Source organism: Leptodactylus fuscus, chromosome 3, assembly GCF_031893055.1.
Source record: "Leptodactylus fuscus isolate aLepFus1 chromosome 3, aLepFus1.hap2, whole genome shotgun sequence".
NCBI lineage: Eukaryota > Metazoa > Chordata > Amphibia > Anura > Leptodactylidae > Leptodactylus > Leptodactylus fuscus.
Window position 1 is genome coordinate 73,530,100 of NC_134267.1, and position 22,175 is coordinate 73,552,274.

The 22,175-nt window shown below is 42.3% G+C and overlaps 1 protein-coding gene across 1 annotated transcript in view; it reads right to left on the reverse strand.

Moving 5' to 3' along the window:
- Positions 1-14,187: 14,187 nt before the first annotated feature.
- The window catches only part of EGLN1 (egl-9 family hypoxia inducible factor 1), a 79,789-nt gene continuing 71,801 nt past the window's right edge, over positions 14,188-22,175 (reverse strand). The window contains exon 5 of the mRNA XM_075267795.1: positions 14,188-15,946. Coding sequence (XP_075123896.1) covers positions 15,882-15,946 — 65 coding nt within the window. The 3' untranslated portion in view covers positions 14,188-15,881. The remainder of the gene's footprint in view (positions 15,947-22,175) is intronic.

The following is a 22,175-nucleotide window of genomic DNA, read 5'->3' on the forward strand; positions in this document are numbered from 1 at the left end:
CTCTGCTCCTACAAGGCTCAACTCACCTCAAGGGCCTAACACTCTGCTCCTACAAGGCTCAACTCACCTCAAGGGCCTAAAACTCTGCTCCTACAAGGCTCAACTCACCTCAAGGGCCTAATACTCTGCTCCTACAAGGCTCAACTCACCTCAAGGGCCTAAAACTCTGCTCCTACAAGGCTCAACTCACACCAAGGGTCTAAAACTCTGCTCCTACAAGGCTCAACTCACATCCAGGGCCAAAATCTCTGCTGGTGCAAGGCTCAACTCACTTAAAGGGCCTAACACTCTGCTCCTACAAGGCTCAACTCACCTCAAGGGCCTAACACTCTGCTCCTACAAGGCTTAACTCATCTCAAGGGCAAAAACTCTGCTGGTGCAAGGCTCAACTCACCTCAAGGGCCTAAAACTCTGCTCCTCCAAGGCTTAAATCACCTTAAGGGCCAGAAAAGTAATTTTTGGAGGTCTCTCCATATCATACACAATGACAGTTAAGGGTGGTGGGGGCTGTTGGATTTCCCATTGCCTATGCCATCTGTGGTTGTCATGGGCAACATGATTTAAAGGGGTGCATGCTAATGTTTCTTTAGCTTAAAATTTGTCTTTCTGTCCATACTAATGTAGAGGAAAGAAGGTTTCCAAGTATTTTTCCACTTTCATTGAGGTTCTGAGTTTGGAAAGTGTCTAGTTGATAGGCTGTGATAGTGGGGTAATACTGGGACTTGGGCATGTTAGATGCACCCAGGCATGCTTCCCCTGTTGTCCCAGTTGCATTCCAGAGGTGATTGCATTATTTCCTGAGGTGTCATTGTGGACTTGGTGACTCCAATTTGTCGAATTTTGATTTCTCTGAAACAAGCATTTTTTCCCCATAGACTATAATGAGATTCGATATTTGATCAAATAGTCGAATATTGAGGGTCTATTAGAATCGAATATTGAATATTTCACTATTCGCTCATCTCTATTATTGACAGTTAACAGTTTGCCTACTGTGGCTTACCTGGGTAATCAAGCCTCTTCCTCCCCACAGTTCAAGATGCACACTGGTACTCTGCTCTTCTTCACATTAACTATCCCTCTAGCTATCATAACAGCTGTCTACAGTGAGTATGGACAGGTTCCAGCAGGGCCTGGTAGTCTTGCCCTTTGATGCCTATTGCTGCTCTGCACCACACACTGACTTCACTCCTGGGGGGAAGCATGATGGAGTTGGGGGTCACTTACCCTCACACTGACAATCTCTCCACCTACTAACCTTACTTGTTGATGCTGGACAAAGCCTTTGATCTCCTTATTCAGAGTATATCTTTCTTTGTAGGGGGTAGATCTCAATGTGTGGCAATTACCTCATCTAGACAATTCTCCAATACATTCTTCCCCCGGAAGAAGGCAGTTTTGCGCCGAAACGCGAGTAGGGAAATCTGAAGGTCCAGTCCAGCCCTGTCAGGTGTATTATCCTTTTGCGACGTTGCCATCATGGGTATGTTTGTTTTACCTTCATTCATCTGATCTTACTATGTTATGATCTACATGGGACCTAGGATTTATCCCCATTTGCTCAACTAGTACCGTATGTGTTCACTTTCTGCATGTAACGTTTCTTAGCCGCACCATGCAACCATAGGTGTTTGGTGTAACTATTATCTCTATCTATCTATCTATCTATCTATCTATCTATCTATCTATCTATCTATCTATCTAGGGGGATGCCACCCTTTATGATATGCATTGTGAAGTGGAGAGGGGTATAGTGTGGGAGAACCGCTACTTTTCCCCAAGACTGCTAGAGTATGCACAGGCGTTTAGCTTGTAGGTCCCGGACTGGAGTAAAGTTCAGGCCAGTCCTTCAGGGCAATCCATTCCAGGCTTGGAAACAGACCAGCAGAGCTCTGTAAGTAGCACAGGTGTGCTGGTTAGTGAGAGAGAGGAGAGAGACTGAAACACACACTCAACCAGTCTGGGAAAGCTCTGCCAAAAAGGACGCTGTTAAAGGGCCGGGTATGTGTACCCCTTGTTTACTTGTGAACCCTGTTTTTTAGGAGGTCAGCAGTAGGCTGACCCCCTGGTTAGTGAGGGAATAACTCGTTTAGTAAGCTGCCGGAGAGGCGTAGGTTTTTATTTTCATTTGTTTGTTTTGACATGCTGAGCAGCACTACCTGTACCTTTTAAGTTTGTCTGCTGCAATAAAGACTGCTGCTGGGAAAGAAACCAGAGCTTCTGAATCCCCCGTACATCACAGCATATACCTTCATAGAAAAAAAAAAATTGTGACATTCTGGTGAATACTTGCTTCGGCTTATACCTTTGTCCTCACCATGCACCATATATATATAGTGTATACTAATTCTGTTTAGTCCCATTGTTTTGTACATACCTACTCATATACTGTTATACATGCCTGCTCGGTCTGGACCCTTCTGTCTGACAGCATTTGTCCTCCCTTTCAGTCATTTTAACCCCTTCCCGACATGCGTCGTAATAATACGGCGCATGTCGGGTCTGTAACTATGGCGACCACCCGGGAGCCGGGCGGCTGCCATAGCCGCCAGGTGTCTACTGCTTTAAGCAGTAGACAACCGGCTCTAATGCCTCCGATCGGTCCCCGGACCGATCGGAGGCATTAACCCCTCCGGCGCCATTTTCCCGGCGGCGCATGGGCGCCGCCATTTTGCCCGGGATCGCCGACTCCTGGAGCATGCTCCAGGGCCGACGTCATGTTGCCATGACAGCCGGAAGCCTGTACAAGGCTCCCAGGCTTGTCTGCAAATTCTCTCTTTTGCAGGCTGGTCTGGGGTTTAGAAGGAGGGGAGTCAAAAACGAAAATCAAAAAATGCCATCGGCGGGAAGGGGTTAATTAAAGATTTTTTAAATATTTTCCTTATTATATTCTGTACTCCATTCATTTGTTAGTTTTTGGTAGTATCTTCATTGTGAATTATAGGAGTTCTTTTTCTATTTTGGATCTACATATTGGAATCTACTGGTACGTAATTATGTTATAATTTTCCCTTCAATACCATGCTAGTTTTATATATAGTTAATATAGGTAGGTTCATGGTCTGGATGTATTCTGTAGTCACTATAAGTAGGTTCATGGTCTTAGTGTATTCTGTAGTTACTATCGGTAGGCTCATGGACTCAGTGCTTTCAGTGAAAATCAACATAGAGTCTATGTCTAACAATTAGCCCCATACAGCACATAGGCAGCACATCCCCAATGTCAAGATCACAACAGCATACAGGCGGCAGTCCCCCAGGGACCAGACTTCCTCCAGAACACAGGCATCAGCCAACCAGGGACTGGAGCTCCCCACAGCACACAGGGGGCAGTCCCCCCTCCTCCCAACACATAGGTGGTAAGACCCCAGGGGCCCAAACCCAGGGACCAACACCAGCAACCCCCTTGTGCACACACAGGCAGTAACGTAGGAACTCCCCACTTAGGAGTGCTGGGTGCAGTGTTGGGGGGGGGGGGGGAGAGATGCGGGGTCTAGTGTTGAGGGGGAGAGGTGCGGGGTGCAGTGTGTGGGAGGGAGAGGTGCGGGGTGCAGTGTGTGGGAGGGAGAGGTGCGGGGTGCAGTGTGTGGGAGGGAGTGGTGCAGTATGTGGGAGGGAGAGGTGCAGTGTGTGGGAGGGAGAGGTGCGGGGTTCACAATGTACTGGTGGGGGGAGAAATGCTTGGTGCACAGTGGACTGTGAGGGGAGATGCAGAGTGATCTGTAGAGTGGAATATGTGGGGGGACACATGGTGGGTTAGGGGTATTTAGAGCTGTGTTACTTTAGGCGATGGCAAGGTATGGTTGAGGCTTGGTGGATTTAACAAAAAGTGGCCCTGTGGGGATGAGCTTTAGGGATAGCAAGCTTGATACCTTTATTCTATGGTAAGCTGTGGGAGTGCTTGTGTGTGCTCCATGCACTGAAGGTACATTTGGGTGGGGGGTTTATGAAGAATTGAGCAATCTTTCATATCTGTGTTATGTTTGAATAAGAGGTGTAAATTCCTCCATTGGTGTTGCATGGGTGATTGACGATGTGCTTTAGGTTAAGGCTCCACATAGCGTGCCACAGCCAAAAAGTCCGGCTGGAAAAATCCTTTGTGAAAACATATTGTTATTTTCGCATAGCATCTTTCACAGAAAGTGCGCAGGTTTCCTCTGTGGACTTTCGACTTCAATTATACCTATAGGGAAACCGCCAGCGTTTCCGTAGGTATCATTCACATACTGCAATTTTCAAAAACTCAACAGGTATTTTTCTGTAATGTGTGTGGATGGGATTTGCTAGAATCCTATACACTTTACAGGGATTGTAAAGCGCTGAAGTTTTTGCTGTGGTGTTTCTGCCACGTTGGGCTTGAGCCGTAAGACACATGGGGAGCTATGGGAAACTTGTTTGGGGTGCTCTGAGCTGTGGAGTTCTTATTAACACTATGGGGGTGCACTAGAGAGATGTAGAATGCTTGTGAGGAAATATATGGATATTGGAATAATTGCTAGCATTGCAGGGGTGGACTTATAGGGGCTATCTGGTCACCACAAGGTAACCCCTCCCCATGGGTATCATGCACAGGGGTGATAAGAATTTGGGTGTTTTGCACGCCAGTCTGAATGGAATGGCAGGTCTTAAATACTTTATGCTTTTCCATCCATTTCAAACCACTGGAGAAAGTCAAAGTATAAAACAATGCTTGGTGTTACTGGGCAACCCCTTTAAGGTTCATGGAGATTGTAAAAGTGTGAGGGTACACTGGAGGGACATGGGGGACAGTGAGATCCTTGTTAGTAATGTGGTGTTACACTGGAGGGTCATGGGGGGATAGTGGGATATATCTGGATGGAGTTATGACTGAACTCATTAGTATCCGTTATACAATACATTGAAGACCCAGTGGCTATGGTGGCCACCATCTTTAAAGGTCCGGCATGTACTATAATAGTGTATGTCAGGAAGGGGTACAATTATTTAAAAAATGACCTCTGAGTTTGTTCATGTTTCAGTGTAATTTTGTTGTTTTTACTTTATATATTTTCTATTTGATTTTGTCCAAAAAATAAAATTTAATAAAAACAAAAGTATAAATAGTGTTTTGTGTCATAACTTTAATAGTAAGAAATCCACCAATTAGCTATAACTTAACCCCCCCCCCTTTGTGTCACCAAAGCAACTCTGACCCATCAAGGCACAACAAGCTCTCTGCATACTGTGGTGGAAGACCTAGAACATGATGGAATTAGGCTCTCTTCACACTACTGTTATGCATGTCCATTTCTGTCATAGGAAAAGAGCAACATAGACATCTGTTCCTATTGCCTAGAATGTAAAAAACCCCCCATTATGGATGCTGTCTGTCTCCTTTCTTTCTGTCTCCTGTGTTTCTTCTGTCATTTTTGTTTACTTTTCTAAAGGTAGGAAAATGTCCAGCATGCACAACGTTATCTACAGTCAGAAAACTAAACAAAAATGAAGGAAGACGGGAGACAGAGGAAAGACAAGACACAGGAAAGACAGGAGACAGCGTCCATCATGTGGTTTACATTAGCATTAATGGGAATGGACACAGACTCGGTCTCTCTCCATTTCTCTGCTGCAGTTAATGTTTGTTATGGTCATCCATCAACGGACATTAACCAGGGTAGTGTGAACCCACCCTAGGGCTGCTATTTACATATGTGTTTTTAATCAGAGTAGTAACAACAGCACGTTGCGGTTCCTCCCAGATTTTATACCAAAGGTGCCCTCTCTGGTGAACATGAACCAATTGATCTCCTTGCCAGTGGTTTTTTTCCTGCTCCCTCCTCTCCAGAGGAGGTAAAGCTTCATACTCTAGACCTACACAACCGTAGTGGTTTTTGCGGTCCGCAATTCGCGGATCTGCAACACAAATTTCACCTTAAAAATTAATTCCGCAGACATCCTCAAAGTGCATCCGAATGTTCCGTGTGTATCAGTATTATGCGGGTCCGCAAAAAACAAAACACACATGTTGACATCCGCAATGTTCAGTGCAAATCCGCAAAAATGCACACGCCCATAGACTTCTATTGGACCTTCTGTGCCGTAAAAGCACGGCCATTACGGACAAGCGGTATACTGTCCGGACCACGGTTGCAGCGCGCCATACAACTGACAAAATCTACGGTCGTGTAAGAGGCCTCATAGAAAACTGGTTCATAGATCTGACTCTGGACTTTGATTTGAACAAGAGCATTAGCACTAAACTTCACTGTGGTCTTCCCCTGACGAAGGCAAGAGTGCCGAAACACGCATTGGGTGACCCGCTCACCACAGGTCCCAGGCACTAGCCTAGCCCTACACATGGTCTTGTTCTTGCACTTGAAGAAGGACCTCTGAGTGTCCGAAACGTGTCGTGCTTTTGTTTCTCAATAAATCCATACGTGGACATTTGGTCTTTGTGTTACTACCTATTACCAACCAGGGAGCGCAGTTTTCGACTCCATCTTGAACCTTTGGTTCTTGTCTTCCATTATCTTCTCTCAGGGACTCCGGTATATCGTGGATTCTGCTGCCACTCTCACCTGGATTGTTTACTAACATAAATCCATATCGGGGGTGTGATACTCCACTACCCTTCAGGTGAGAGGCCAACTGGTCTAAATCAATATTAATGAATATTGTCTACCACCATTTTAATAGATCTACTACGCTTAGAGCGCTCGGTGTCTCTTTTCTCCTCTTTTCCTAGAAAACTATGGGACCGTAAATGGTCCGCAATTGCGAACCATTTGCGGTGCAAAACTACGGTCGTGTAAGACCAGATTACATAGTTACATAGTAGATGAGGTTGGATAAAGACATGAGTCCATCAAGTCCAACCTATAACCCTACAATCCCCTACAGTGTTGATCCAGGGGAAGGCAAAAAACCCCATGAGGCTCATGCCAATTGCCCTATTTCAGGGGAAAAAATTCCTTCCCGACTCCAAATCTGGCAGTCAGTATAAAACCCTGGATCAATGTGTCCTTAAAATCTAGACACCATAACCCATTATATTTTTCTCTCCAAGGAAGGCATCCAGGCCCACTTTGAACTTGTTCAGTGAATCCGCCATCACCACTTCCCGGGGCAGAGAGTTCCAGAGCCTAGTTGTTCTTACTGTGAAGAATCCCCTTCTATGTTTCTGGTGAAACCTTCTCTCCTCCAGACGTAGAGGATGTCCTCTTGTCACTGTCACTGGCCTAGGAGTAAAAATATCCTTAGAAAGTTCTTTGTATTTGTACATTGTTATTAGATCTCCCCGTAGACGTCTTTTCTCTAAACTGAATAACCCCAAGTTTGTTAATGTATCGTCGTACTCCAGTCCACCCATTCCCCTAATCATTTTGGTTGCCCGTCTTTGCACTTTTTCAAGTTCACTTATGTCTTTCTTGTATATCGGGGCCCAAAATTGCGCACAATATTCTAAGTGTGGCCGTACCAGTGATTTGTATAGAGGCATAACTATGTCCTTGTCATTAGAATCTAGACCTCTTTTGATGCATCCCATAACTTTATTTGCCTTGGCAGCAGCTGCCTGGCACTGGTCATTAAAGGTAAGCTTGCTGTCCACCAAAATCCCTAAGTCTTTTTCATTGACAGTCTTACCCAGTAATTTACTATTTAGTACATAGTCATACATTTTATTACGTCGCCCAAAGTGCATTACTTTACATTTGTCAACATTAAACTTCATTTGCCAAGTCTCCGCCCATGCTTCCAGTTTCCTTAGATCCCCTTGTAATATTCTACTATCCTCCTCATTATTGATTACCCTACAAAGTTTAGTATCATCTGCAAATATAGACACCCTGCTTTGTAAACCCTCTACCAGGTCATTAATAAAGATATTAAACAAGAGAGGACCTAATACTGACCCTTGTGGCACCCCACTGGTGACTGTGGCCCAGTCTGAATATTTACCATTAACAAGTACCCTTTGTTTCCTATCAGTGAGCCAGTTGCTAACCCAAATGCATATGTTTTCCCCCAGTCCCAACATTCTCATTTTGCATACCAACCGTTTATGTGGAACAGTATCAAAAGCCTTTGAAAAGTCCAGGTACACCACGTCTACTGCATTACCCATGTCCAGTCTTGAACTTACCTCCTCATAGAAGCTGATCAGATTGGTCTGACAGGACCGTTTCCTCATAAACCCATGCTGATTTAGTGTTGTAAGATTATTTACATTGAGATACTCCAGGATAGCATCTCTTAGAAAGCCCTCAAATATCTTTCCCACCACAGAAGTTAAACTTACTGGCCTATAGTTTCCAGGTTCCCTTTTACACCCCTTTTTGAAAATTGGCACCACATTTGCTATTCGCCAATCCTGTGGATCAGACCCAGTCATTACTGAATCCTTAAATATTAGATACAAGGGTCTATCTATGACCATGCTTAATTCCCTCAGAACTCGGGGGTGTATACCATCTGGACCGGGCGATTTCTCTATTTTAGTGTTTTGCAGGCGGCGCTGCACTTCTTCCTGGGTTAAGCAGGTGACATTTAATTGAGAGTTTACATTACCCCAATCATGTTGTTGGCCAATGGATTTTCTTGTGTAAACACTGTAGAGAAGAAGGCATTTAATACTTGTGCTTTTTCCTCATCCTCCTCCACCATTACACCCAGATTATTTTTGAGAGTGCCCACATTGTCAGTTTTTATTCTCTTATTATTTATGTAATTGAAGAATAATTTTGGATTACTTTTACTTTCCTTGGCAATTTTTCTCTCAGCCTCAATCTTCGCCTCCTTTATTTGTTTTTTGCACAATTTATTTTTCTCCTTATAGTTTTTTAATGCTGTTTCGCTACTTTCTTGTTTTAGTACTTTAAATGCTTCCTTTTTATCCCTCATTGCATTCTGTACTGTTTGTAAGCCATATTGGTTTTCTATGATTTCTGGCCCGCTTATTCCCATAGGGTATGTGTTTTCTAGTGGTCTTATTTAGTATATTTTTGAAGATGTCCCATTTAGTTTGTGTTTCCGTCACGTTGAGGACATTGTCCCAGTTTATGCTGCTAAGCTCCTCTCTCAGCTGGTTAAAATTTGCCTTCCTGAAGTTTAGTGTTTTTGTACCCCCTCTAATGAACGTCTTCTTTAATGTGTACAAGAAAACTTATTATGTTATGGTCACTATTACCCAGATGTCCCCCAACCTCCACTTTTGATAATGTGTCAGGTTCATTTGTTAAAATTAGGTCTAAAAGTGCCTCGCCTCTTGTTGGGTCCTGCACTAGTTGCGATAGGTAATTGTCTTTTATTACTGACAAGAACCTGTTCCCTTTGTTGGATCTGCAGGTTTCTGCCTCCCAGTTTATATCAGGGTAGTTGAAATCCCCCATAATAATGACTTTATTATGCTTTGCGGCCTCATCTCTTTGTTTTACTAGTATATTTTCAGCTTCTTCCGTTATATTTGGAGATTTATAACAAACCCCTATCAGTATTTTATTATTATTTGTTCCTCCCGTAATCTCCACCCATAAGGACTCCACATAATCATTTTCCTCCCAGATGTCCTCACGCAGGACTGGCTTAAGGCCGGTTTTTACGTATAAGAAAACCCCTCCCCCTTTCTTATTTGTACGCTCCTTTCTAAACATACTGTACCCTTGTATATTTACAGCCCAGTCATAGCTAGAGTCCAGCCATGTCTCACTTACCCCCACCATGTCATAATTGTCTTCCAACATCATCACTTCTAGTTCCTCCATCTTGTTAGTGAGGCTTCGGGCATTCTTATACATACATTTCATAGATTTATCTTCCCTACTCTTCCACTGCCTACTGACTGCTCTAACCCGACCCCCTGCTCCACCCCCACTTACAGTATCTAGCCCTCTTTCCATTTCTACACTATCTTGCCCTCTACATCTGTTACCCTCCCCCCCCAGTACCTAGTTTAAACTAAGGGGATTATTTGCCATCTCTTCACTTTGTGCTGCTGGTATGACTATAGGGAATCATTGATTATGTAGATAGGCACAAGGCTTCCCTCCCTATCTGTCTATTACTGTACTTTTGCATTAACACGCAGGGGGGAGGTCCCTGTGCCCTCTTACAGGGCCTTGTTATGCAAATTGTTAATTGCTGATTAAAAATTCTGCCTGTCCTACCAGCACACTGCTGCAGAAATACCCCAAGTTGTGCTGCTGTTATGACTAAGGGAAAACAGATTATCTACATAATCAACGATTCTTAAGGCTATTCCTATGTGTTAGTCAGAAAAAATAGCATTTTAATGATAGGATTCCTTTAAACATTTCATAAGAATAAAAATAATATGGAGGTGAAATTTAGACATTAATTTTTTTTTAAACTAATACATTCATTTAGACTTAAAATTAACACATTCACAAAAAGTTAAAGTAGAAAATGCATCTGACAGTTTATCATGAAATTTCTCCCGAGTACAAAAATGCCCCACCATTGGGTGTAAACTGATGTTTGGGCACACAGCAGCGCATGGAAGGGAAGGAGCGACACTGGACGTTTGAAAAGCAGATTTTGCTGGAATAGTTTACAGACGCCATGTCTCATTTGCAGAGCCCCTAGAGTAATATGTCACGTTATCCTCAAAGTTTTCATTTTCACAAGGGATTAAAGGAGAAAAAGCCCCCTACAGTTTGTAAAACAATTTCTCCTGAACATAGCAATACCCCATATGTGGTCATAATCTGCTGTATGTGTAAATGGTGGGGCTCAGAATGGAAAGAGCGCTATTCGGATTTTGGCAGATTTTGCTGAAATAGTTTTCAGGTGCCATGTCGCATTTGCAGAGCCCCTAGAGTACCAGTACAGTGGAAACCCTGTAAAAGTGACCCCATTTTGGAAACTACACCCCTCATAGAATTTATCTAGGGGTGGAGTGAGCATTTTCACCTCACAGCTGTTTCACAGATTTTATTAACATTGGGACGTAAAAATGACTTTTTTTTTCCAATAAATTGTTCATTTAGCACCACATTTTTAATTTTTGCAAGTGGTTAAAAAATTAAAAGCACACCACAGTTTGTTACAAAATTTCTACAGAACATGACAATACCCCATATGTAGTCATAATCTGCTGTATGAACACATGGTCGGGCTCAGAATGGGAAGAACAATATTTGGCTTTTGGAGGGAAGATGTGGCTGGAATAGTTTTTAGGTGCTATGTCGCATTCGTAGAGCCCCTTAAGTATCAATACAATGGAAACCTCTCAAAAGTGACTCCATTTTAAAAACCACCCATCAAGGAATGTACCAAGTCAAAAAATGTACTTTAGTCAAAGAAATTGCATGTTAATTTAAAAATTTTCATTTTCATTTTGTACATTAATTTTTGGAAAGCATTTTTAGGCTTAAAATGATAATACCCCTTGATGATTCGCCAATTTTTGCAAATGAAGTAGATCTTTTCCAGTGACAATTTTGTGTGCATTGTACCGTATTCTGACATATTAATTTAGTGGATTCTATGGACCATTTACTATTTCTGTGATATTATCTAAATATATTGCTGTGGTTTTTTGCAGTATGTAAATTATATCTATAAGCTGTAAGCTAAGATCTGTATGTGACATATTGTGGTAAACCATTTATAAATACTAGATATCTACAGTACATAACTTAATATTCATATTGCATTGACATACTATACGGTAGGTATTCATGTTGTTGGCAGTATTATAGGTTTACTAGAATTATACCTAGTAGGAGTTATATTTCTACGATACTCTAGGAAAGAGTGAGGGCTATGGTATCATTATTGCTGTCATTAGTGTAGTAAGCCTGCAGATACAGCACTCCGGTGGTATAGGCTGCCAGAGAAGGTGGAAGGGACAGCTACTCCATTTCAGAGGTCATCCCTGAAGATTGTAAAGACAAAGCCATTTTTAGAGCTGGGGGAGAGAGGACAGAACCTGGTTTTAATGGTATCAATGTTTCCATCCCTGTGGCACGGGCTCTTTTCCAGAGACCAGGATTAGGCCTACAGTGTGTGACTCAAGGAGGATCAGAGAGAAGATGTAGGAAGAGATGTGGTCACTATCTTGGAATGAGTCTCATGGTGGCCTGGAGTACATATGGAGGTGCACCTGGTCATGGGTGAGCAGCAGAGTAGAGGTGGACCGCTGGGGCTCCTTCTGTTTGCCCATGTTGAAGGAAAGAAGGGTGCCGGTTAGCTGGCGTGCCATCCGGAGAGCAAGCTGGGGAAGGAGCACAAGCAGCCTCCATAGTCAGCCAACGCCCACCTATACTTAAAAAAAAAATAAAAATAAAAAAAACATTTAACAGGCTCAGTCTGGGCAGGATCACCCTTAAAATTCACATAACATGGGTAAGAATCAAGTGTTTCAACACCAGCCTGATAACCACTAGCAAATCAAGGCAAGGTGGGGGGGAAGGAAAAATATCGAGAAGTAGTGATTTCCCAAGCTTGAGGCTGAACTGGGGTTCACATATCTGCAGGACTGAAGAAAAGTACAGCCATCCTAGCAGCACCAGGGACCAAAGACAACAGAGACAGAACTTTGAAACTGAAGCCTTTAATGATGCACCTTCAAGTTCCCCCATCGCCAAGTCAGACACAGAGAGCTCTGAAGGCATGCAGCATGTTGGAACTGCCAGGACCAGAAGGAAGGGATTCCCTACCCAAGGAAGCCCCACTGGCAGAACTGCATACCATGTCTGATCAGATGACTGCACTATCCTGGGGCTGCCTCCATCAGGAAAACGTACCACAGGAGTCAGGAGCAGGCCAAGCAAAAACCTCCGGAGTCCTGCTCTCTGCCACAACCCTCTTACTGTCAAGTCTGAGAACATGAATCAAGATTCTTATACTTTGTATTGCATGTTTGTTGTAGAAATACTAATTTTTCCTTAATGAGGTTGCATGGATCTGAGACAAAGGATCTTAAAACCAAGATGGGGTTTGATTGCTCTTTGACACACCCTGTAACAGAATTCCACAGACTGGAGCAAGGAGGTGTCTGGCTGGACATTGAAGTTTGGAGCCAATGAGAGATGGACAACACTCAGGAATTCCAAAGGATGCAGTAACCCCTCCTTTCTTTGTCTCTTAAGTGTGTGTACTTTCAATAAAGAGTCAGTTGTGCTGAGCTGGGCTAAGGGGCTACCATGGCTGATGTGATATGGAACTCAGTGTCTGTGTCATTATTAGTAGTTTAAACATGCTTATTAATTTGGACTGACTGATTGATCCATGATATAGTCAATATTTTGGCTTTAACATTACCTCCTGCCCCGAGACAGGAACCATCCATTGATATTGCTGTTTTTGGCAATATGAAAATAAGCAGGTTTCCGCTTAACTTTTTGGATAGACAAAAACCCTAATCTATCTATCTGCAGGCTGGGTTGATCATATACTGTGCTCTGGTGACAGACCCCCTCTAACTTTTGTAATGAGCCATAAACAAAAACAAAAAAATACCAAAACAGTGTATTGATCCAGCAATGACAACTTCGTATAGCAGCAAGGAGTAGCAATGATTGCAAATGATGACCACAATCAAAAAAAAAAAAGCTACAAGTAAACGTTTTGGCTGAAAGTGTTACCATTTATGTCACAGTATGAATCCCTAATCACGTTACCAAAAGATCGAAGACCAGTAATGTAAATTTAATTGATGATTTATATAAATGTTAAAGAATTGCCTTTCGGTGACTAAAAATACTTCTTTTGCAGAATTACATTCACATAGTCCAAAAATTTGACCAAATAAAACTAGATTTTCTAAATTTAAGAACTAACCATGTGAAAACCTATATTTTGAAGTTTTCTAATTGCTCAGCATTAATAAAATATCAGAGAATAGTGACTTCTTCATAAAAGAAAATACACATAATGTAGATTTTATATTTGCTACAGATGTACTTTAAAAGAACTACAGCACACAATGTGGAGATAAAAGAAATAAGCAAATATTAATAACTTAAAATTACATTTTTCTAATACAAGGCAAATGAAGCTCGAAGTAGGCATTTCAAGTTTACGTGAAAATTTAAAGAGGACCTTTCACCGATTTGGGCATAGGCAGTTCTATATACTGCTGGAAAGCTGACAGTGCGCTCTATTCAGCGCACTGTCGGCTTTCCCGATCTGTGCCCCAGGTAAAGAGCTGTTGGTACCGTAGCTCTTTACAGTCAGAAGGGCGTTCCTGACAGTCAGTCAGGTACGTCCTTCTCCACAGCAGCGCCTATCTCGCTGTACAGTGTGAGTGGGAAGGAGCACCCCCTCCCTCTGCTCACAGTGCTCGTCCATAGATGAGTATTATCGGGGGGGGGGGGGGGAGGGGGGGAGAGGGAGGTGTTCCTCCCCGCTCACACAGCACAGCGTGATAGGCACTGCTGTGAATAAGGACGTACCTGACAGACTGTCAGGAATGCCCTTCTGACTGTAAAGAGCTATGGTACCGGGACGGATAGCTCTTTACCTGGGGCACAGATCGGGAAAGCCGACAGTGCACTGAATTCAGTGCACTGTCAGCTTTCCAGTAGTATATAGATATGCCTGTGCCCAAATCGGTGAAAGGTCCACTTTAATTCTAGAGTTCTTCACAATCAGTGGCTCAAAAACTATTCCTTAGAATTACTGTTTAAGAGAAAATAAAATTTTAGTGTGAGGACACGTGTTGCAGAAAAGTTGCGTGTTTTTTTTTTTTTTGCTGTAGCTTATGCTGGTTTGTGAGTCGAAGCCAGAAACAGATTTAACAAAAGTGAACAATGTAAGTGCTCGTATTCATCTTGAAGCTATTTGCTCAAAAAAAATTCTATAAAATCTGCAATAAAAAACAACAAAAAAGACACAGCTTTTCTGCAATGTATAGCCTCATTCTTAGTATATTTCTGAACAGTAAAAGCTATAAAACTCCTTCAGCAGTAAGTTAATGTATAATCTATAAACATCCTTATCTATATACATTTCATTTCTGTAAGTGAGGTACACAAACAAAGAAAACATTTACTATAATTCAGCAGCTCTTTTCGGATTTTACAATCTGAAAACATTTGTGGTCTAAATTTTTCATATATTAAAGATGTACTGGATTTGTAGCGTACTGCTTGACGTGTCCATCCAATGTTGCTGTCATACATAGAGATATAACTGGTTGGTACAATGCTGAAGTCACCATATAACACCCATTAAGTATTGTTAACTAGTCATATGCATGTTAATGAATAGAACCAATGCACAACACTTACTGGGCATTGTACACTAGCATCAGCAGTCTCAACTCTTTTATGCCTTACAACATATCAGAATAAGCAACACAGGGATATTCGGGGAGGACCTTCCACTACCTCCCCTGATATTAACTGTTTGTTTTCTTAAAATAGGTGCCAATTCACTGATTCCAGCACAGATTCCTTTTTGCTCTAGCCCCCACTGTTCATCACATGCTAATTAGGTTCTCTGATGTCAGATGGGCGATGCCTAACTGTCTGCATCAACCTAAGACCATCCACCTGACACTAGAAAGCCCTATTACCATATTGTAAGCTGAATCTAACAAACGGGTACACAAAATACACTAGTGGATAATATATGGAAAGTGTAAATTATACACTTAAAAAGTGTGATCAATGTATAAAAACCTTCATTATTTCTAATTCATTAAAAAGGGCAATGTAGTAAAAATAAAACCTAGAATATGAAAGGTGTGAGTGTTTTAAGTATATTTTTCATAAAGCCTTTGGCAATACTGGCACAGACCAGTGAGTTACTTTAAGTTTATTGGTGCATCATATAGTCATTATAAGCTTGACCATTATTTACAACATAACTTGGCAAGAAATTCTTCTGCATATGATATATTGGTTTCGGGTCTTATACATAAAGAGAATAAAAGTGCTGCTAGTTCATAAATCTCATAAGACTTCTTTCATGACTCCATCCGATGACTTGTTCAGCTCAATCCTCACAGATTTTTCACCTAAAATGAGAATATAATAAGAAAAATAACAAGCATGAATATAGAGACAATAATTAAACTCTTTCTGTAAAAATTTTTTAATCTAAAGATGAAAAAAATACACACAAGATCTACGTAAAAGGGGTTGATGACCTATCAAAGACTGATAAAAGTCACATGGATCAGAAGGAACACCACTTCTGCTGCACAGGCCATGTGACATCACATTCATCTGCGGTACAGCTGCAAAACCAAACACTACCTTAAAGGGATTCTATCATTAAAATCACATTTTTTTTCTCGATCACACGTAGGAATAGCCTTAAGAAAGGCTAGTCTTCTCTGCTCCAACGTTCGGTAGAAATCTCGGTTTTCGTCTGTATGCAAATGAGTTCTCTCGCAGCACTGGGGGCAGTCTCCAGCGCGCAAACAGCACTGGGGGTGTCCCGACAGCAGAGCTGACTGTGCATGCGTAGAAGTTTGAACCCAGATTCGGAAGAAGATACGCAGAGAGGCCGTTCCTGAAGAAGATGGACGCGCGCTGGAGATTTCTCTCGCAGCATTGGGGACCGCCCCCAGTACTGCAAGAGAACTAATTTGCATACAGGGAAAACCAGGACTTCTACCGAACGGCGGCGCGGCGAAGACATCTAAAGGTAGGAGAAGAATAGCCTTTCTTAAGGCTATTCCTACGTGTAATTGAGAGAAAATTTGATTTTAATGATAGAATCCCATTAAACTATGCAAGGCACTGTGATTGGTTTAAGTGAAACAGCCAGAGTTCGTTTATTTCACTGCTGTGGTCTGTTCAAACTGATAGTCAGGGTTCCCAGGACCCCACCAATCTTCAACTGATGACCTAACCAAAGTATTACTCATCAAACTTACAAGTCCATAAAAACCCTATGAGGCCAGAAGCTGCAGGGTTTTTTTTTGTTTTGTTTTTGAGTCAAACCAAGTAGTGGATTTAGCTGATGGGAAAATAATATTTCCAATTCTTCTTAGAATATATCTGCAATGTGTGTTTTAGTTCTAATGCCTTTTCACCAAAGTTGTTTCAGAGGAAGGCGAAAAAAATAAATAAATCATGAGGTAAAAAACTAATTTTCTTATCTTAGGTAAAACAAAAAATCCTTCAAAAAAATCTTCAAACTCCAAATATTAGAATAAACACCTGGCTCAAGAACCAATTTTCAGCCATATTACAAATATCAACTAAAGACTCTCAAGCTCCTTCAAAATTCTTTTAATGAATTAATCAGTACTGCTTCCTCTGGCAGAGAGGTACAGCATCTCCCTGTTCTACTTCACTGTGTTTCGTTAAAATTTATCTGATAGGTTATATTTATTGGACATGTCTTCTTCTAGATCAGGGGTCGGCAACCCCTGGCACTTGTGCCAAGAGTGGCATGAGAGGCACAGTTATCTGGCACGGCAGCCAGCACAGAACCTGCATGTATTAAAGGGGCTCTATCAGCAAAATTATGCTGTAAGAGCCCCACATATGCGTGAATAGCCTTTAAAAAAAAATAAAACCATAAAAATATATTAGTAAATCATACCTATCGTGCACGGTGGGCGGTCCTCCACAGTCTGACGCCATCTTTCTGTCACGCCTTCCTCTTCTTTCTTCTTCCAGTGATGCCCTCCTGTCCTCCCTCTTCCCCGCCTTCATCTTCTTCCAGAATGAAGAAGTTCACGAGCGTACTGCGCATGCGCAGTACGCTTGCGTAGTTCTAAGGGGTACTTAGAACTACAACAAAAATGGCGCTCCGGAGGGAGCAATACTGCGCATGTGCGGGATCTGAACACAACCCGCCGGAAAAACATAAGATCAAGACAGGGAAGAACCAGGACAGGAGGACGTCGATTTTAAAACGGGGTAGGGGGTTTAGATTTAAAATAACATTTGCGGTGCCTGAATAGCCTTCACGCATTTGTGGGGCTCATACAGCATAATTTTGCTGATAGAGCCCCTTTAAAAGAAGTGACTGATCTAAGAGCTCCCCCTTCTTTTCTTGCCCTCTCTGTCCACTAATTTGAGGGATGAATGAAGCCCAGGAGGCGGAACTCATCAGTATACAGCATAAGGACCCTGCCTGCTACAAAGATGAGCCTCCTCCTTGACCTCTCCTCTGCCTTTGACACAGTCAACCACTCCCTCTTGTTAGAAACGCTCTCATTCTTTGGTATTTCAGACCTGGCCCTTTCCTGTATCTCCTCATACCTCACCAAACACACATTCAGCTTCTCCTACTCACATACCACTTCCTCGCCATGCCAGCTTTCTGTAGGTGTCCTCCAAGGTTCCGTCCTAGGACCCCTCCTGTTCTCTATCTACACCCTCGGCCTGGGCCAACTCATAGAATCTCATGGTTTTCATTACCATTGCTATTACCTATGCTGATGACCCTCTAATATATCTCTCTGGACCAGACATTACCTCTCTGCTGTACAGAGTTCCAAAGTGTCTAGCAGTCGTAGCCTGCTTTCTCAAACTCAACATGGAGAAAATGGAGTTCATCATCTTCACCCCACCTTGTACGGCCTCTGTATCTAACCCATCTATCAAAGTTAATGATACCTTATTCCTGTCTCAAGGGTCTGTTGCCCTGAACTCTGACCTATCCTTCAAGTCGCACGATCAAACCCTTAACACCTCCTACCTCCTCCAACTCAAGAATATCCATCAAATCCACTCCTTCCTCACCTCAGAAACTGCAAAGATGCTAGTCCATCTTCTAATCTCCTGCTCAGGTTACTGTAACACCCTTCTCCATTGCTTTCCAGTGAATACTCTCGCCCTCCTCCAGTCCACCTTAAACTGTACTGCTCACTTAATACACCTTTCTCACCGTTCTTCATCAGCAGCTCCCCTCTGCCAATCCCGTCACTGGCTACCCATTACTTAACTAACATATAAAGCCATCCCCAACCTGTCCCCTTGATATATCTCTGACCTAATCTCCTGCTACCTGCCCACATGTAACCTCAGATCCTCCAAAGACCTCCTACTCCGCTGATCTTATCCGCTCTTCACACAACAGTCTCCAAGATTTCTCTTCATCCCTCATACTCTGAAACTCCTTACCAACGCACGTAAGACTGATCCCCACAATCACAAGCTTCAAGAAGGCCCTGAAGACTCACCTATTCAGGAAGCACCAACTAAGTATCAATGTATAAATAACACAAAAAATTCTTTTCATTTTAAATCTAAATTTATTGTTACAAAAATGTTTTTAATTGTAAAAAATGGTATCAGGAAAACACAAACACATAAAAACATTTAAAAAACACACAACAAGAGTGCAGGTCGCACTGGACTGAGCAGCTCCAGCAGGTGTATAATCTGCTAGTGGTGTAGGGGATGAGAACAGCCACAATTAATGTGTGTATAGAGAGGCCCAGTATTTTGTATATATAAATGTAAATAGGCTCCTATTGCTCACAATATCACAAGATCAGGGCACTTGATTGAAAAAATATCTGTAGCATTGCAAAGATCATACCCACATCACCACTATATAGCAAGAGCATATAAGGTAACAGAACCAATGTAAAATAAAGAAGAACTTCACGTTTTGTTAGTGTCAAGTTTTTTATTCTTAGTAAAGTCAAGTGAACGTTTTTGGTCCCATGGACCTTCATCAGACTCTGTTCATATAGGAGTAATCGTATCCCGTAAATACGGTGAATGCCAAGAGAGAATAGGCACTCCAAACCAGTCTCCAGGAGACCGGACCGTGCCCGCAGTAGATAACAAGGGATCGTTACAAAGTAACTACGCAGTATGTCAGCGCTTAGAGTAAAGCCTATGGCTAAAGAATCTCGCGCCATTCTTTAGCCATAGGCTTTACTCTAAGCGCTGACATACTGCGTAGTTACTTTGTAACGATCCCTTGTTATCTACTGCGGGCACGGTCCGGTCTCCTGGAGACTGGTTTGGAGTGCCTATCCTCTCTTGGCTTTCACCGTATTTACGGGATACGATTACTCCTATATGAACAGAGTCTGATGAAGGTCCATGGGACCGAAAACGTTCACTTGACTTTACTAAGAATAAAAAACTTGACACTAACAAAACGTGAAGTTCTTCTTTATATTACAAGACGGGTTGGGACCCTTGCTTCACTTCTGGAAGATTACTGTATCCCTCGTTAAATTGAAGAACCAATGTAAAGTTACACAAACATGCCAGTATTACATAAGCTAACCTACATAAGACAAAATGTGAAGCATAAACATAAACCACTGCTCACCAGCTGCGACCTCCACTCTGAGCCCCGACGGACCGTTTCGCCCCTGCTTCTTCAGGGTAGCCCCCTGAAGAAGCAGGGGCGAAACGGTCCGTCGGGGCTCAGAGTGGAGGTCGCAGCTGGTGAGCAGTGGTTTATGTTTCACATTTTGTCTTATGTAGGTTAGCTTATGTAATACTGGCATGTTTGTGTAACTTTACATTGGTTCTGTTTCCTTATATGCTCTTGCTATATAGTGGTGATGTGGGTATGATCTTTGCAATGCTACAGATATTTTTTTCAATCAAGTGCCCTGATCTTGTGATATTGTGAGCAATAGGAGCCTATTTACATTTATATATACAAAATACCGGGCCTCTCTATACACACATTAATTGTGGCTGTTCTCATCCCCTACACCACTAGCAGATTATACACCTGCGGAGCTGCTCAGTCCAGTGCGACCTCCACTCTTGTTGTGTGTTTTTTAAATGTTTTTATGTGTTTGTGTTTTCCTGATACCATTTTTTTACAATTAAAAACATTTTTGTAACAATAAATTTAGATTTAAAATTAAAAGAATTTTTTGTGTTGTTTATACAGTGATACTTAGTTGGTGCTTTGAGTTTTTGCGGGTATCTTTGTTATCTAGTATTGAGATTGTTTTGGGTTTGTCACCTATTCAGGAAGGCCTACAACTTTCAATAATACTACTGTCAGCACAGCACCATCTGAACAGTCTCTACCCTCACCTTCTGTCTCTATCCCTCTCCCTTCATAGACTATAAGCCATTGAGGCAGGTCCCTCTATCCCACTGTGCCAGTCAGTCATTGTTAGTATTATATTTATATATTTTGTGTAATGTGTGTAAACCATCAAATGTAAAGAACCATGGAATTAATGGTGCTATATAAATAAACAATAATAAATAAACAACTGGAGCACAGTATGACAGCATCCCTATGTTATGGTTTGTGCCATATGACTTTAGTGTAGGTGTCAACAGTAATAAAATTATTGCAGGGTACTCAAAGGAGCTCATCTTTGATTTTTTTTAATTTAAATCGGCATGCCACACAAAAAAGGTTGCCTATCCCCGTTCTAGACCAATCCACTCCATTAGGATTAAATTTCACAGGGAAGAAAAGAAAAAAGAAGAGTGGTATATCAAAACATACCCTTTCTTGCAAAAAAAGTTGTTTATAGAACCTGAGCAAAACGAATAATCAGATGTGTTGAACCACAGTGCAGCATATGACCCCCACCTTATGTTCCCCTAATATTAGGGGAAAGATCAGGGAGTAAATCTGGTTGTAGATGACCCTGCTGTGAGGCAGTGAGCTATCTGTGTATTTAGGAAATTTCCCACATGTGGGTATAAACTGATGTTTTTGGGCACATGGCAGTGCACGAAATGCAAGGAGCGACAGTGGACATTTGAAAAAAGGGATTTTTGTGTACTCACCTGTAAAATCCTTTTCTCGTTGTTTCACTGGGGGACACAGCACCTTGGGTATAGACCTGGTCACAAGGAGGCGGACACTAGGAAAAAGAAGGCAGTTGGCTCTGCCCACACAGGCTATACCCTCTCACTGACAGTACACTCAGGCAGTTTTGTACCACAGCAGTAGGAGAGAGTCTAAAAGCAAGAACATGAATATGGAACCAACAACCACCAACAAACCTAAATTTGTAAAGAAATAAAAAACCCCAACTAGAAAAGGATTTTACAGGTGAGTACACAAAAATCCCTTTTTCTTGCCTATTTCACGGGGGGGGGGGGGGGACACAGGACCTTGGGATGTCCAAAAGCAGTCCCCAAGGGAGGGAAAAAGAGACAGTCCTGCGAACAATCGGCGCACTGCCGCTTGCAGAACCCTCCGACCAACTGGCATTGGCAAAGACAGAAAAGATCTGGTAAAATTTAGTTAAAATGTGTACCGAAGCCCAGGAAACAGCTTTGCAGACCAGCAAAACAGAAGCCTGGTAGCATGAGCCCCTACACGGAAGG